This window comes from Balaenoptera musculus, chromosome 9 (assembly GCF_009873245.2).
Source record: "Balaenoptera musculus isolate JJ_BM4_2016_0621 chromosome 9, mBalMus1.pri.v3, whole genome shotgun sequence".
In the NCBI taxonomy this organism is placed as follows: Eukaryota; Metazoa; Chordata; class Mammalia; order Artiodactyla; family Balaenopteridae; genus Balaenoptera; species Balaenoptera musculus.
In genome coordinates, this window is record NC_045793.1 from 22881152 (window position 1) to 22895466 (window position 14315).

At 41.3% G+C, this 14315-nt stretch overlaps 1 protein-coding gene across 1 annotated transcript in view; it reads left to right on the plus strand.

The window, feature by feature from the left end:
• Window positions 1-3541: 3541 nt before the first annotated feature.
• Window positions 3542-14315, plus strand: part of CEP41 (centrosomal protein 41) — a 46601-nt gene continuing 35827 nt past the window's right edge. The window contains 1 exon segment of the mRNA XM_036864017.1: window positions 3542-3731. Coding sequence (XP_036719912.1) covers window positions 3699-3731 — 33 coding nt within the window. The 5' untranslated portion in view covers window positions 3542-3698.

Genomic DNA, 14315 nt, shown 5'->3' on the forward strand with positions numbered 1-14315 from the left:
GACAGCCAAGGCCCAAATCCCAGAAGCAATGTCATGAGATAGGTCTGAGGGGAGGTTGCTGGGCTCTGAGCAGGAAACCAGGCTGAGAGCTGAGGGTGAGGGGATGAAGAGCTAATTGGTGTGAGACTGAAGGAGAGGATGGATTCAGCATGAAGGGGGGGAGGCAGGGTCCAGAGGATTTTAGCTCAGAGAGGGCCAGTCTGCTTAATACCCAAATACCCATCTAACTGCCGGGGAAGGGAAGCTGGGGGGAGGGGACAGACCAAGCACAGGGGCACCTAAGACACTAACTAGCCCTAAGCCAGCCACATTTACCTATCTGGGACTCCCACTGACTCTGTAGGGACTAAAAGATTTTTAGAACACATACAGGGTTAAAAAGAAGACATCCAACAAATGGAAGTTCACAAGAGCACTCCTAACTTCATGAAAAATAAGATTAATCAGTGAAAGTAGGAACTTTTAAAGAAAAGAATTAGAACTTCTTCTCTTACAAACAAAGCTTGAACCTCTTAGCAATCAGAACTCTGATTGCAAGGATCTTACTCAAGTGCCTGGAGAGTCTTTTACTGCCAAGAATGGGAGAGCTATAGCACTTCAGAGGGCAGAATTACACAGAATTCAGCTCGGCTCTAAATCGGCCCAGACAAAGACCAGAGACAATTTTCAGGCTGAAGTCAGAATCAGTTTTTTTGTTTCTTAGGGGGAGAATTTTTTTTTATTAAGATATAAAATTAATTCATAGTCCCTGAAGCAAATTTGCAAAATGTACAAAGTGTAAAGAATAAAACAAATATCTCCATTCCATAATCCAGAGACAGTTTACATTTTAAATATTTTTTTTGTCAATGTTTTGTGTGTGTGTGGATACCTATGTTTTTCTCCACACAAATCAGGATTCTATTAAATAAAAAGTTCTTTCCAGCTCTTCCCTTTACTCCATCAGGAACAGTTAGTTCTCCATTACCTTAATTATTCCTTGAAACATATTTTTTAATGGTTCCATAAAATTACTCATTATGGATATGCCATCATTTATTTTAATCATTTTTAAACTAATGATCAATTAGATTGTTTCAATTTTTCATCATTTTAAATAAGATTCCAATAAATACCTGTGTGCGTAATCTTTGTGCATCTCCCTGATTATTTCCTCAGGAAGAATCCTCAGCATGTTAAAATTTGAGGGCCCACTGTTGCATTACTTTTCACTTCTTTTCACACTAACAATGTATAAGCATGCTTGTTTCATGAATCATTAGCCAACACTTAGCATTATCATTAAAAAAAGAGAGAAAACAAAAAACCTTTTTCTATTCATTAGTTGAAAAATGGGATCTAGTTGTTTCATTTTGTGTTTCTTTCCTTATTAGTCAGACATTTCTTCATAAGTTTATCACATGCTTTTCTTCTATGAATTACCATTTTGTGCCATTTACGTACTTTTCATATTGGCGATAAGAACCTTGCTTTAATTTTGATGCAGTTTTGCTATAGCAGGACCCAAAAGGAACCCTGAAGAGAAACTCATGATGTTGAAAACCTTTTGACTTATAGCTTTAAGCTTTCCAAGGATTCCACTGAGGCAAAATATGAAGGAAATGGGAGGCTCTTCTAGTCTCTCAAGGTGTGGCCCTTGGATCCTATGCATCAGAATCAAGGGTGGCAGCCGGGGAAGATGCATTTAAATTACAGATTCTTAAATTCCCACCCCAGACACAAAGAGTCAGCATCTCTGACAACTGGACCCAAGAAGCCACATTTCTATAATATCTCTGATTGCTTTATAAGCAGCCCAAATTTGACAATCACAATGACTACTGAGGCAAAGAAACCTGATATTCCCATAGGCTCTGGAACAAAAGGGAGCCAACCATAGAGAGAAGTGAGTCCAAACATTGCTAAATGGAAGTTGAGCTTCCAGCTCGATGGGCTGTTGGGTCTTGTATTTTCTGTTCTTTTGATTTCTTGACCTCCATTGTACTTTAACTTAATTAATGCATTATCACTCATCTATTCAGTCCCCGAGTTAGAAAAATTATAACCATCCTTGGCGTCTTCCTATTCCTTGCACTCCTTACCTCTTCTCATATATATAACAACTGTTCATTTTACCTCCAAATGTCTTTAAATCTCTTTACCTGTTTCTCACCACCCGTTAGTTTCGTCCCTATTATCTCCCTCTCTGCTTTCCTTTCTCCTGTTTATTCTACGCATAATCTGTATCATCACCCCACCCCGACTCTGCACCAGGTAAGCATACATTCTAAGTTGTAATGTGTCTAGAAGCCCTGGTTGCTATGCAAAACCTTCTAAATATCCGCCCCCCCCCCCCCCCCGCCCCGCCGCCCTTCTAATTTTCTGCAGTCTCTAAACTCTTCCTTATTCTAGTGGAGGGGAGAGGAACTGGGAATTGCAGAGAGTTGAAGGATTGGAGAACACAGGGAAGTTAAAACAAAACTCAGGAGGCGTGAACTTGCCAAGAGACAGCTGTGATCCTTGAGGTCAAGCGGCTCTGAGTGACAACACGATTCAAGATTTGACCTGAAGGGTGGGTTTCTGAGGAGTCTGAGAGGACAAGGGCATGTCAGGCCATGTTGTTGAATGGGTCATCTGCACAGACCCTGAAGCAGCTCAGATGTATGCTATTATTCACAAGCAGAGAGCCAGCCACTATGAACAGCTCAGGGTAACCTTTCTCCATTCCTGGAAAAACAACTTAGAGCAAAGGGCAAAGGGTTACTGTATTGTTCCCCCCATGTAAAAGGAAATAATAATTTTGATGGATTTGGCGGGACATTTTGGAGCCAAGTCAAACTGTGTGTGTGATTGTTTTGTAAAGGTGCTAGGACTTAATTTTCAGATCTGGAATAAGAACAGGTGGTGGGTGATGGCAGGAGTCACAATGGTTTCCATGACAACGGGACTGGGTCTTAGTCATCCTCCCATCCTCCACAAAACCTACTGCAGCTTTTCTCATAAGGTGCTTATTAAATATTTGTTAAATGAATGATGAATCACAGAATGATGTGTGTGCTTTGCAATTAAGGCTGCCGTTCTGTTGCTAGCTAAAAGCTTTTAAAGCAACAATAATTACTGTATTTCCACATGATATTTTGCATAATTTGCATATTAACTTAACCTGAAAATAATGAACTACAGATTCTCATCCCTGCTGAACAACCATGTCCCATATCTATCCCCTGTTGTGGAAGAAGTATCCAGATGTTTGGCTAATACGGCCTTAAAGGGGGATGGCCCTGCGCGGTATTTGTGCTTCCACATTAGCTAGAAACACTTGTTTTTTTCCACGCTTTCGAGCCCCTCCCCCCTCGAGCTCTCCGCAGCCGCCCACGCGCAGTCGGCAGCCTGCCCCTCCCCCCGCGCCCCTCTTCCCGCGCTGAAGCTGGCGTCCGCGCGCCCAGCGGAGAGCCCAAAGGACCTCGGCAGCCGGCGTCCCGCGTTGCCCTTGGCAACCATTGAGTGGAGTCTCACTCTCCCTTGACCCCGCCATAAGAGAGTAAACAGGGCAGCCATTGGCTGGCAGGGGAAGGCATGCCAATCGGAGAAGAGGTTGTAGGGAGGCGGCTGAGCTGGGTTGTGGGAGTAGGAAGAGGCTACTTCCTACCGGCATACTTCTCACCGGTTAGAAGCTACCGTTGAGGCTAGAACCCCGAGCGTGGTCGGTTGGAGCAAATATGTCTGTCCGGAGGCACATTGGAAATCCTGAGGTGAGAGCCAGGTCCGGATCGGAGAATCGGAGGGGGCGGGCGCACCGGAAAAGGCTCCACGTGGGCAGAGAACAGTAGCCTGCGACTTCCGCCCTCCGGAAGGCGGGAAGCGGCGGCGTGAGGAGGGGTCTGGAGGGGGGAGGGAGGCGGGGCGGGCCTGGGGGACTTGGAGCCTGGGCAGCCTGGCCACCATCCCGCACAGGCTTACTGTATTTGTCGCTCAAAGGAGCGAAGTGCATGAAGACACAAGTCCCTTCCCTCAAAGGGCTTACAGTCTAGGAGTGGCAGTTACAAAATATAAGTAACATCTGGATGAAGCCCAAAACGTTAAAGGAACAAAATCAAAGGAGCCATCATTTCTGATTATTGGGGTACAGAAAGAGGAGAAATAAGCAGACCAAGCCATTTGGAAGGGATGCAAAATATGACATTAGTTTTACCCTCTCCTCGAATAAGACCTTTTACTTTTTTGTCTGTTTCACCTCCAGTGCCCTGCTGCATATGTGGTCATTTCATCTCAACAAATGTTTACTGGATTCCTAAGGTGCAGGGAGTGCTAGAAATACAAAGAGATAAGACAAGGCCTTTTAGTCCTTTAATAAGTTCAGTCTAGTGAGGAAGACTTATAAACAAAATTTGAGTTCAATGTGGTTGGGAAACAGGATGTTAGGAGAGCACAGAAGAAAGCTAGGACTCAACCGAGGGAGTGAGAGAAGGGTCCTGGAGATGGTCTGAAATCCCAAGTTACTAACCAGGTGAAGAAGCATCCCAGGTAGAGAGAACATCTTGAACCATGTTTAGGAGGTGTGAACCATGAAAGTGGACAGTTCCTTGTAGAGAGGCAGGAGTGAAGTCTGGAAGGGCCTTCTGTGCCTTGCCAGCATTCTTGGCTTTTATAGTGAACAGGAGTTGCAACTTGTCTCATCTCAGGATGGATGCCTGTGAGCTTTGCTGAGAAAGTTGTGAGGCTCTGTAGGAGAGTGCCATGATGGATTATAATGTCTACCGTGGATGTCGGGGAGGTATGTGTGGAGAGTAGTGGTTTGACCACTGTGTATTTATTTTGCCTGCTGGTCAGAATTTGAGAAGCTTTGGAGTTTTAAGTAGCCGAGTTGCATGGTCAGATGTGCATTTTAGGCAGTGGTTGTAGCCACATTGTGGAGAATGGATTTGAGGAGTCCAGAACCGGGGATAGGGAGATGGGTTAGGTGGTTATTATGATATGGGCCTAAAGTAAGGCCATGGAACTAGGGACAGAGAGAAATACTTAGGGGATAAAATCATCATGACTTAATAATGAGCTTTGAGAAATGAGAGTGTGATGGATGACTTAGGTTTCCAGCTTGGGCTACTCATTGGTGCTGATGCCGTTAATGAGATCAGAAATATGGGAGAAAAAGGAGGAATAGTCTTAGGAGTGTAGAGGTAGAAGAGCTGGGTTGCCCTGTGTGGTTGTCCATTTGTGCTCTGGATAAAGATGTTCAGCTCACTCTCTTGTTTTCAAGGGGCACAATTACCAGTAGTTTCTTGAGAAAGAGTGCATAAGAAATAAATATTTTAAATTTATGTCTATGACATTAGGCATGTCTAAAAATGTTATTATTCTACCTTCATATTTATTTGCCTGAGAGTTTGGTTAAGTATAGAATTCTTGGTTGGAAATCATCAGCATATTGAAAACATTGCATTGTGGTCTTCTACTATTCAGTCTTTGTTGTGGAGAAGTTCAAAGCCATTGTGTTCCATTGTATGCGACTTGATTGTTCCTTTCTGGAAGCTTGTAGAATTTTCTCTGTGTCACCAGTGTTATGATGTTTCACAAAAAATTCCCTGTTATGTGTCTATTTTCACTTATCTTTGTGGGTGCCAGAAACTCATGTCTTTCTATTCTGCAAAATTTTTAAAAATTGTTTGTTGTTGACTTTCTTCCTCCATTTTCTCCATCCTCTCTTTCTTGAATTCATTATTCTGATGTTGCTTCTATATGACTGGTTCCCTAATTTTCTTAAATATTCCTCTCTTTCTTGAATTCATTATTCTGATGTTGCTTCTATATGACTGGTTCCCTAATTTTCTTAAATTTTATCTCCTGTTTTCCAGATCTTTGTCTTTTTGTTCTCTTTGAGAGATTTAACTTTATCTTCCAATCCCTCTATTGAGTTTTTAATTTCTGCCATCATGTTTTTAATTCTTAAGAACTGTGTTTTGGACTCTGACGTCCTTTTAAAAAACCTTTATTTTGAAATAAATATAAATTCACAGGAAGTTGCAAAAAGAGTACAAAGTGGTCCCATGTACCCTTCACCCAGTGACTATATTTTATGTAAACATAGTACAATATAAAAACCAGGAATCTGACATTTGTACAATGTGTGTATAGTTTGAGGCTATTTTATCACGTGTAGATTTGATATAATCAAGATTTGCAAGTGTGTCAATTTACAATCAAGATAGAGAACTATTCCTTCACCACAAGTATCTCCCTCAGGCTACCCCTTACTAGTCACATCCACTTTCCTCCCCCTCACCATCCTAACCCATGGCAACCATTAATGTGTCCTCTTATTTCTGTAATTTTGTCATTTTGAAAATGTTACCTAAATGGAATCATACAGTATGTGACCTTTTGAGACTGGCTTTTTTCGCTCCAATAATGTCCTTAAGATGCATCCAAGTTGTTGCCCGTAGCAATAGTTCATTCCTTTTTATTGCTGATTAGTATTCTGTGGTATGGATGTATAACAGTTTGTTTAACCATTCAACTATTGTAGGATATTTTGGGTGTTTTCTGTTTGGGGCATTACAAATAGAGATTTGAACTTTGGGGTACAGTTCTTTGTATGGACATTAATTTTCATTTCTCTGGGATAGATGCCCAGGAGTGCAGTTGCTGTGTTGTATGGTAAGCTTATATTTAGTTTTTTAAGAAACTGTCAAACCATTTTCCAGAGTGGCTATACCATTTTACATTCCCAGCACCAGGGTATGAGAGATCCAGTGTTTGCACATTCTTGGCAACATTTAGTACTGTAAATAATTTTTATTTTAGTTGTTTTAATAGGTGTGTAGCGACATCTCATCATGGTCTTAATTTGCATTTTCCTAATTGATACTGAGGTTGAACATCTTACATCTTCTCATGTGCTTATTTACCCTCCGTATATCCTCTTTGGTAAAATATCTCATTATGTCTTTTGCCTAATTTCTAATTGGATTTTTTTTTTCACAGTTGAGTTTTTCCTATGACTGTAAATACTGATTACTGCCAGAGCAGTGATCAGTAGGGTTACATTTTCTTTCTTATTGCTTGTTGTTTTTCCTGGAGTTTCTATCTTTATTTTTATTCTCTACTATTTATAAATTTTTATAAATAATGTCTATATCATTATTTATCATTTTTTGCATAGTTATCTTTTCCAAAACTTTCTCTATGCATTTACATATGTGTGTGTAGAGAGAGAGAGAGAGAGAGTTCTATTTTGGGGTTTTGTTTTACACAAATGTTAAACATTGTTCATATGGTTCTTTAACTTGCTTTTTTCACTTAATATGTCTCGGACATCTTTCTGTGTCAGAAAAATATACCTCAACTTAATTATTTTCTTTTAACTCTTACCTAAGTACTTAGTATAATTGTAGAGCAAAAATTTTTTATATCTTTTTACTTGTTTTATATATATATTTATTTATTTTTGATAATGGCATGACAGAAATAATTCACATAGCATAAATCCACCTGTTTAAAGTGTACAATTCAGTGGTTTTAGTATATTCACAGAGTTGTGCAGTCATCACTAAAATCAATTTTAGAACATTTTCATCATCCCCAAAAGAAATCTCGTAACCTCTAGCCATCACTCCCCAGTCCTCTCATGTCTCTCCCATTCCCCCACCCCTCAGTCTTGGCAACCATTAATCTACTTTTTGTCTCTGTGGATTTGCCTGTTCTCTACATTTCATGTAAATCGAATTATGCAAAATCTGGTCTTATGTGACTGGCATCTTTCATAATGTTTTAAAGGTTCATGCATGTTGTATTATGCTTCAGTATTTCACTCCTTTTTATTACTGAATAATATTCCTTTGCATGGATATACCACATTTTATTCATGCATTCTTTTATTGATGGACATTTGGGTTATTTCCACTTTGGGGCTATTATGAAAGATGCTACTATGAATATTCATACAGGCATACCTAGTTTTATTGCATTTCGCAGATACTGCATTTTTCACAAATTGAAGGTTTGTGCAACTCTGTATCAAGCAAGTCTGTTGGCGCCATTTTCCCAACAGCATTTGCTCACTTTGTGTCTCTGTGTCACATTTTGATAATTACCACAATATTTCAAACTGTTCAATTATTATTATATTTGTTATGATGATCAGTGATCTTTGATGTTACTACTACGACTTGCTGAAAGCTCAGATGATGGTTAGCATATTTTAGTAATAAAGTATTTTTTAATTAAGATACATATATATATATTTTTTAGACATAATGCTATTGCACACAATAGACTATGGTTTAGTATAAACATAACTTTTATATGCACTGGGAAACCAAAAGATTTGTGTGACTCAGTTTATCACAAAAATCACTTTATTGGGGTGGTCTGGAACAGAACCCACAATATCTCTGAGATATGCCTGTATAAGTTTTTGTGTGGATGTGTTCTCTAATGATAATTTTTTAAAATATGTTTTCTTCCTACATAGTCTCAGTTTCCTCCATATTGCTATTTTTCTTTTTGTTTTGTTGGTGATGTTTTTATTAGTCAGCTTGGACTGCCATTACAAAATACCACAGAATGGGTGACTTAAACTACAGAAATTCATTTCTCATAGTTTTGGAAGCTGGGAAGTCCAAGATCAAGGTGCTGGCTGATTTGGTTTCTGGTGAAAACTGTCTCCTGGCTTGTGGATGGCCACTTTCATGCTATGTGTTTGGATGACCTCTTCTTTCAGTGTGCACTTGAGGGAAGAGAATGAGCTCTTTGGTGTCTATTTTTATAGGGACACTAATCCTATGGGATTTGGGCCACACCCTTATGACATCATTTAACCTTAATTACCTCCCAAAGAGGTGCAGTCCTATGTCAATACAGTCACATTGAGTGTTAGAGCGTCAGCATACAAATTTGGAGGGGACGTAATTCAGTCCATATATAGAAATGTTCTCAAACTTCTTTTAATTTTAAATTGTTAATCTGTGTTTTTGAGTAGGAGACTTAAAAAGGTGATTGAGATCTCTGTATATTTGGGAAGAGTTTGCTGATGTGAGCTTAATTACCAGAAGATCTCAGTGGGCCATGATTTGGGGACTCCCTTTCCCAAATCTGTATCTTCAGCTCTTTCCTCTCAGGCTGGTCATTTTCTCCAGAGAACTCCTCCCCTCTCCTGAGAGTAAAGGCCTAGCTGAATTCCTGGATGAATTAAGGTTGGGGCTAAATTTCAACATTAGTATGCATCATTCACCTAATACCCCTATTTTCAGTAATGATATCCTTTCCCTGTGTCTGGAGACACCCCCCAGTCCAGAAACCCTTTCCAGGGAATAAATCTATAGATCTGCTATGGTGGGGGAAGGGCAATCACCTAGTGGCACAGAGGGAGAAGGTTTTGGAGATCCAGTAGCTTCTCATTCAGCCTTCAACCAGTCTTGCTTATTTCAGTCACTCCTTTTACTCCCACTTCTGGAGGTGCCTGGGGCTGCCAATTCCTGAGCCTTTTAAGAATTTTTCTTGGCTTTCCCTTCGACTTTCTTGAGTCCATCAAGTCATTTTCACTTGTTGATGTGCTTTCTAGACTTCAGAAATCACTTGTTATCACTTCTCCCACTCTTACTCTCTTTTTCTTGGATTTTGTGTCTGTAAAATAGTGTCCTTTTAATGAGGTTTTACTGAGGTTTTGGAAGGAAGTGAAATTAGATGCATTTGTTCAATATGCTGTCTTCACCCAGTAGGCCATGACCTGTAATTATTTTATTTGCTTGTTTATTTCTGGCATACTTACAGGAAGATAAGATAGGACCTTGTCTGTACTGTGCCACTGCCTGGCACACAATAATTGTTCCTTAAATATTTGTTAAATGAGTAAATGAATATATCTGAGCTGGGAGAAGTCAAGGCTAGAGTTCACTATTTGGAAATCAGAAGCATGTAAATGGAATTAAACCTAAATGGCCGACAGAGAACCTATAGATTAAGAAGATGGAATCCTGGGGAACACAGTGTTTAAGTGGCTGACAGAAGAATCATCCATGTGTGATTGGAGCATTAGGAGAGAGAGCTGTTACTGAAGCCAAGTGAAAGCTGAAGGTGGGACTATATAACAGTGTACAGAAAGGTCAGGTAAGTTAGAGACTGAAAAGCAGCCATTATATTTAGCAATTAGGGGATCTCTGACATTGGCTAGCTCCTACAGGAGCCACAGTAGAATGATGGGGACAGTAGCCACATTGCAGTGGATGGAGGAGTAAGTTGCAGTTACTCAGTGTAGTTTTTGGTTTTTTGCTTTCCCCCAAGGAGCTTAGCTAGAGGGACCTCCCTGGCAGTCCAGTGGTTAAGACTCCACGCTCCCACTGCAGGGGGCATGGGTTCGAACCCTGGTGGGGGAACAAGATCCCATGTGTCGTGCGGCGCGGCCAGAAAAAAAACAAAAACGAGCTTAGCTAGGAAGTAAAAGGGGTGGGTTGGCGTTCCAATTATATATTGGTTTCTCATGAGTCTCCCCCATATTTAGTGGCTTAAAACAACAATAGTCATTTATTTATTATCGCTTACAGTTCTGGAGGTTGCCTAGGCTCAGCTAGGCAATTACTTGGGCTCTCTCATGTGGTTTTGCGGACAGAAACTGGGTCTAGAGTTATCTTGAAAGTTTCTTCATTCACATTAGGCTGCTGATATAGTCTGTTGGCTGGGAACTCAGCTGGTGCTGTCAGCCGTATCACCTACAAATGGCCTTTTCTGTGTGACTTGGCCTTCCTTGTAGCTTGAGCTGGGTTCCAAGAACAAGTGTCCCGAAAGAACCAGGTGGAAGCCGTATTGTCTTTTATGATCTAGACTCAGAAGTCGTATGGCATCACTTCCATCAGTCACAGGCCCATCCAGATTCAAGGGGAGGGAACCTAGGCCCCCACTCCTCATTGGGAGGGGTGTCAACATCACAGTGTGAGTGGTTGGGAAGTTCTGTTGTGGCCATCTTGAAAACTACAGTCAGCCCCAGGTGGTAGCCGCTGGCAGAGTAGGGGCTGCTGCACACGCAAACGTGGGTCAAGGTTGGTGTTTGAGATCGGTAGGATTGGTCCAGATTAAAACTCCCATAAACAAAAATCTCTTAAAGTTGACACCTAGTCCCTTCATTTTATTGACATCCTCTTTATACAAATGAGAGAAGTAGAGAAATTTTGAACAAAATATATAATGGAATTTTTTTTAGTCCTTAAATGTAAGTCTTACTACATACGTTGCAATTTCAATGTGAACAACCTTGTGAGTTCCATTTTAAAAGAAGTGGGAAGTCAGAAAAGCTCATTCATTTTTGAATGACTTGTGATTCAGACAATCTCCCTCATTTTTTTAGTGATTTTCCTTCAGAAAAATCCCATTGTTGACTTCTCATTCTTCTCCCTTTTCTACAACATCCATGTATTCACAAAGCCCAGTCTCACTTTGCGTATATTAGTAATCTACCAAAATACTCCTTTGATTGTGTGGCTCATATCTCAGTGTTTCTGATATCTTCCATTGTCTTCAGGGCCTAGTCCAGACCCTCAGCCTAAATTCAGGGATCTCCACCTGGTGCCTACGTATCCATGTCCAACCTTACAGCACAGGATTCCATATACCCACCATTCTTAAACGTTTTGGGGTTATAGACCCCTTTGAAAATTTGGTGAAGGTCAAGGAACCTTTCCCTAGAAAAATGTACATATACTCAAAGTTTTACATACAGTTTCATGGGACTCATGGACCTCCTAAAGCCCATCAGTGGACCCCATATTCAGAACCCCTGCCTGAATGAGGCTGCACAGTAAAGTGTTTAAGAGTTCAAGCTCTAGAGCCAGACTGCCCAGTTTAATGCCAGGTTCTACCACTCTTACCAGCTAACCTCAGGAAGTCACTCCACCTCTCTATGCCTGCTTCCTAATAGACAGAATGAGGATAATACTAGTATATACCTTATTGGTGGTTGTGAGGATTAAATGAGATAATGGAGAGAAATGCTTAGCTGAGTGCCTGACAACATAGTTAAGTGCTCAATAAATGTTAGCAGCAATTACCTTTATTGTTGTTGTTGGATCTTCTCCAGCAAATAGAACAATTTGCCATTCTTTAAACATGCTTTTAAAGTGGCCTTGCTATTATAATTTCCTCCACTTAGAATACTTTTTCCATCCCTTTTCCCCATCTTTTTATCCGCAGAAGTTCAACCCTTAAAACACAGCTCCAGTGCCATTTCTTCCATGCAGTCTCCCTTATCACCCGCAGTGTGAGGGCTATCTTTTTGTTTCAGGTTCCTCGAGCCCTCGATGTCTGTGCTGCCCACGGGGCACTAGCACGCACACTGCGTGTTGCTCAGCTCTCAGAACCATTTCCATCCATTTGGTGTACTTATTGTTCTCACACTGGTGCAAGGCCTTGTAGCAGATACAGAGGTAGAGCCTCTGTCCCAAGTGCAGGCAGTGAGGAGTGTTAATGGTACAAAGTGCTGTGACAGTCCAGGCAGGGAAGAGATTTCTGTCTGACTGGGCCCCCCAGAGGAGGAATCATCCTGGAAGATGTGTTTGTGCTGGGTCTTAAAAGCCAACTAGAGGTTAAAGAGCAGGTATGGGGTGGGTAGACAGGGAGGGCATTATCTTTTGACCCTCCCTAGAGATGTAAGCCCCCAAAGGGCTTCTGTCATTTTTGGTTGCTTTCAAAGAGCCTGTACGAGTACCACAAACATGAACTTTCTCAACTTTCTCCCTTCTCCTGTTGAACTTCATCATGACCACCTGTCTTATTTCATTATCTTAAATATACGTCCAAAGCTGCACCTTCCACCTGGGCTCTGGGCCTCATCCTTTCCCGCTCCCTTGTTTTCATACCTGCCTGCCTCATTTTCAACCTCTTATCCAGCCCATTAGCTTATAAACATCCTCAAATCTCTCCTTTCTTCAAACAACAAAAACTATTCCTTAGCAACTCTGAAGGGGAAAAAAAAGACCATCTGGCTACTCTCCTCCCTTCTCATAACACTCAACCTGCTGCTTTTGCTTCTGCTCCTGTCAGTGTGCTGTAACTGCATCCAGCAGGGTCATCAGCAGTGTCCTGGTGTGTTCAATCCAAATTCACTTTTCTGTTTTCTCTTCCCTGACCTGCATTCTTGTTCGCTTGTTCATATTTGACCTCTCGTTCTCTGACTTGACAGCATTGATCACTGTTGACCATTTTCTTCTTCCTGAAACTCTTCTTCTTTAATTCTCATGACCCACTTTCTTCTGGCCTCTTTCAAGTTTCACCCACAGTGCTTTTCTCCACCTGACCGTAAATGTTGGTTTTTTTTTTTCTCAGCCTATACACTCTCCAATGGTGATTTTGTCCATTCCCATGGCTTCCCCCAAATCTTGTTTTTTCTAGTCCAGAAATCTCTCCTGATCTCCAGACTCCCCAGATAGCCAGCTTACCACTTCCATTTTGGATAACCCACAGATACCTTATATTCAAAATGCCCCAAACAGAACACATCATGTTCTTCAATACATGCTTCCTCCGTAAGTCCCTTTTTTGGGGAATGGTATCACTGCCCTTCCCCTGTTACACTAGTCAGTTTTAAAGATTTTATATCTTAAAGACTTCTTAAAACTGTCTCCCTCTCCTCATCTCTACTGCTACTTTCTTAGGACCACAGATCCTCTGAGCACAACCTCTTACCTGATCTTTGTGCCTCCATTCTTGACTATGATCCTGTTAGTTCTCCAGAGTGCTGCCAGAGTGATCTTTCTAAAATGGAAATAGAATCCCATCCCTTCCCCCTAACCTTCTTCAGTGACTCCCACCATCTACACCAGGGTTCCTCAACTTCAGCACTATTGACATTTGGGGCCAGCTAATTCTTTTTTGGGAGTTGAGGGTCTTCCTGACATTGTAGAATGTTTAGCAGCATCCCTGGCCTCTACTTACTTGATGTTGGTAGCACACCCACCACCCAGTTCTGACAACCTAAAATGTCTCCAGACATTGACAGGTGTCCCCATGAGTTGGGGGAGCAAAATTGCCCCTGTTTGATCTACAGGATCTACAGTGATCTACAGGATAAAATCTAGGTTTCTTAGCATGGATACAAGGCCCTTTGTGTTCTGCCCCTGCCTGCCTCTTCAGCCTCATTTGACCCCATATTGCCCACTATTCTCCAGGTCTATCAGTTACCAGGAACCCTGGAGCTCCCACCCACCACTCCTTTAACTTGACTAACTTTCTCAGCCCTCGGATTTCAGCTCAGAAGTCACCCCTCAGGAAATAGTTCCTGACTCTTTTAGTCTGGATTAGGTGCCAATCTTACATGCTCCAGTTGCACCCCCTGCTTCCCTCTGCTTGTTCAT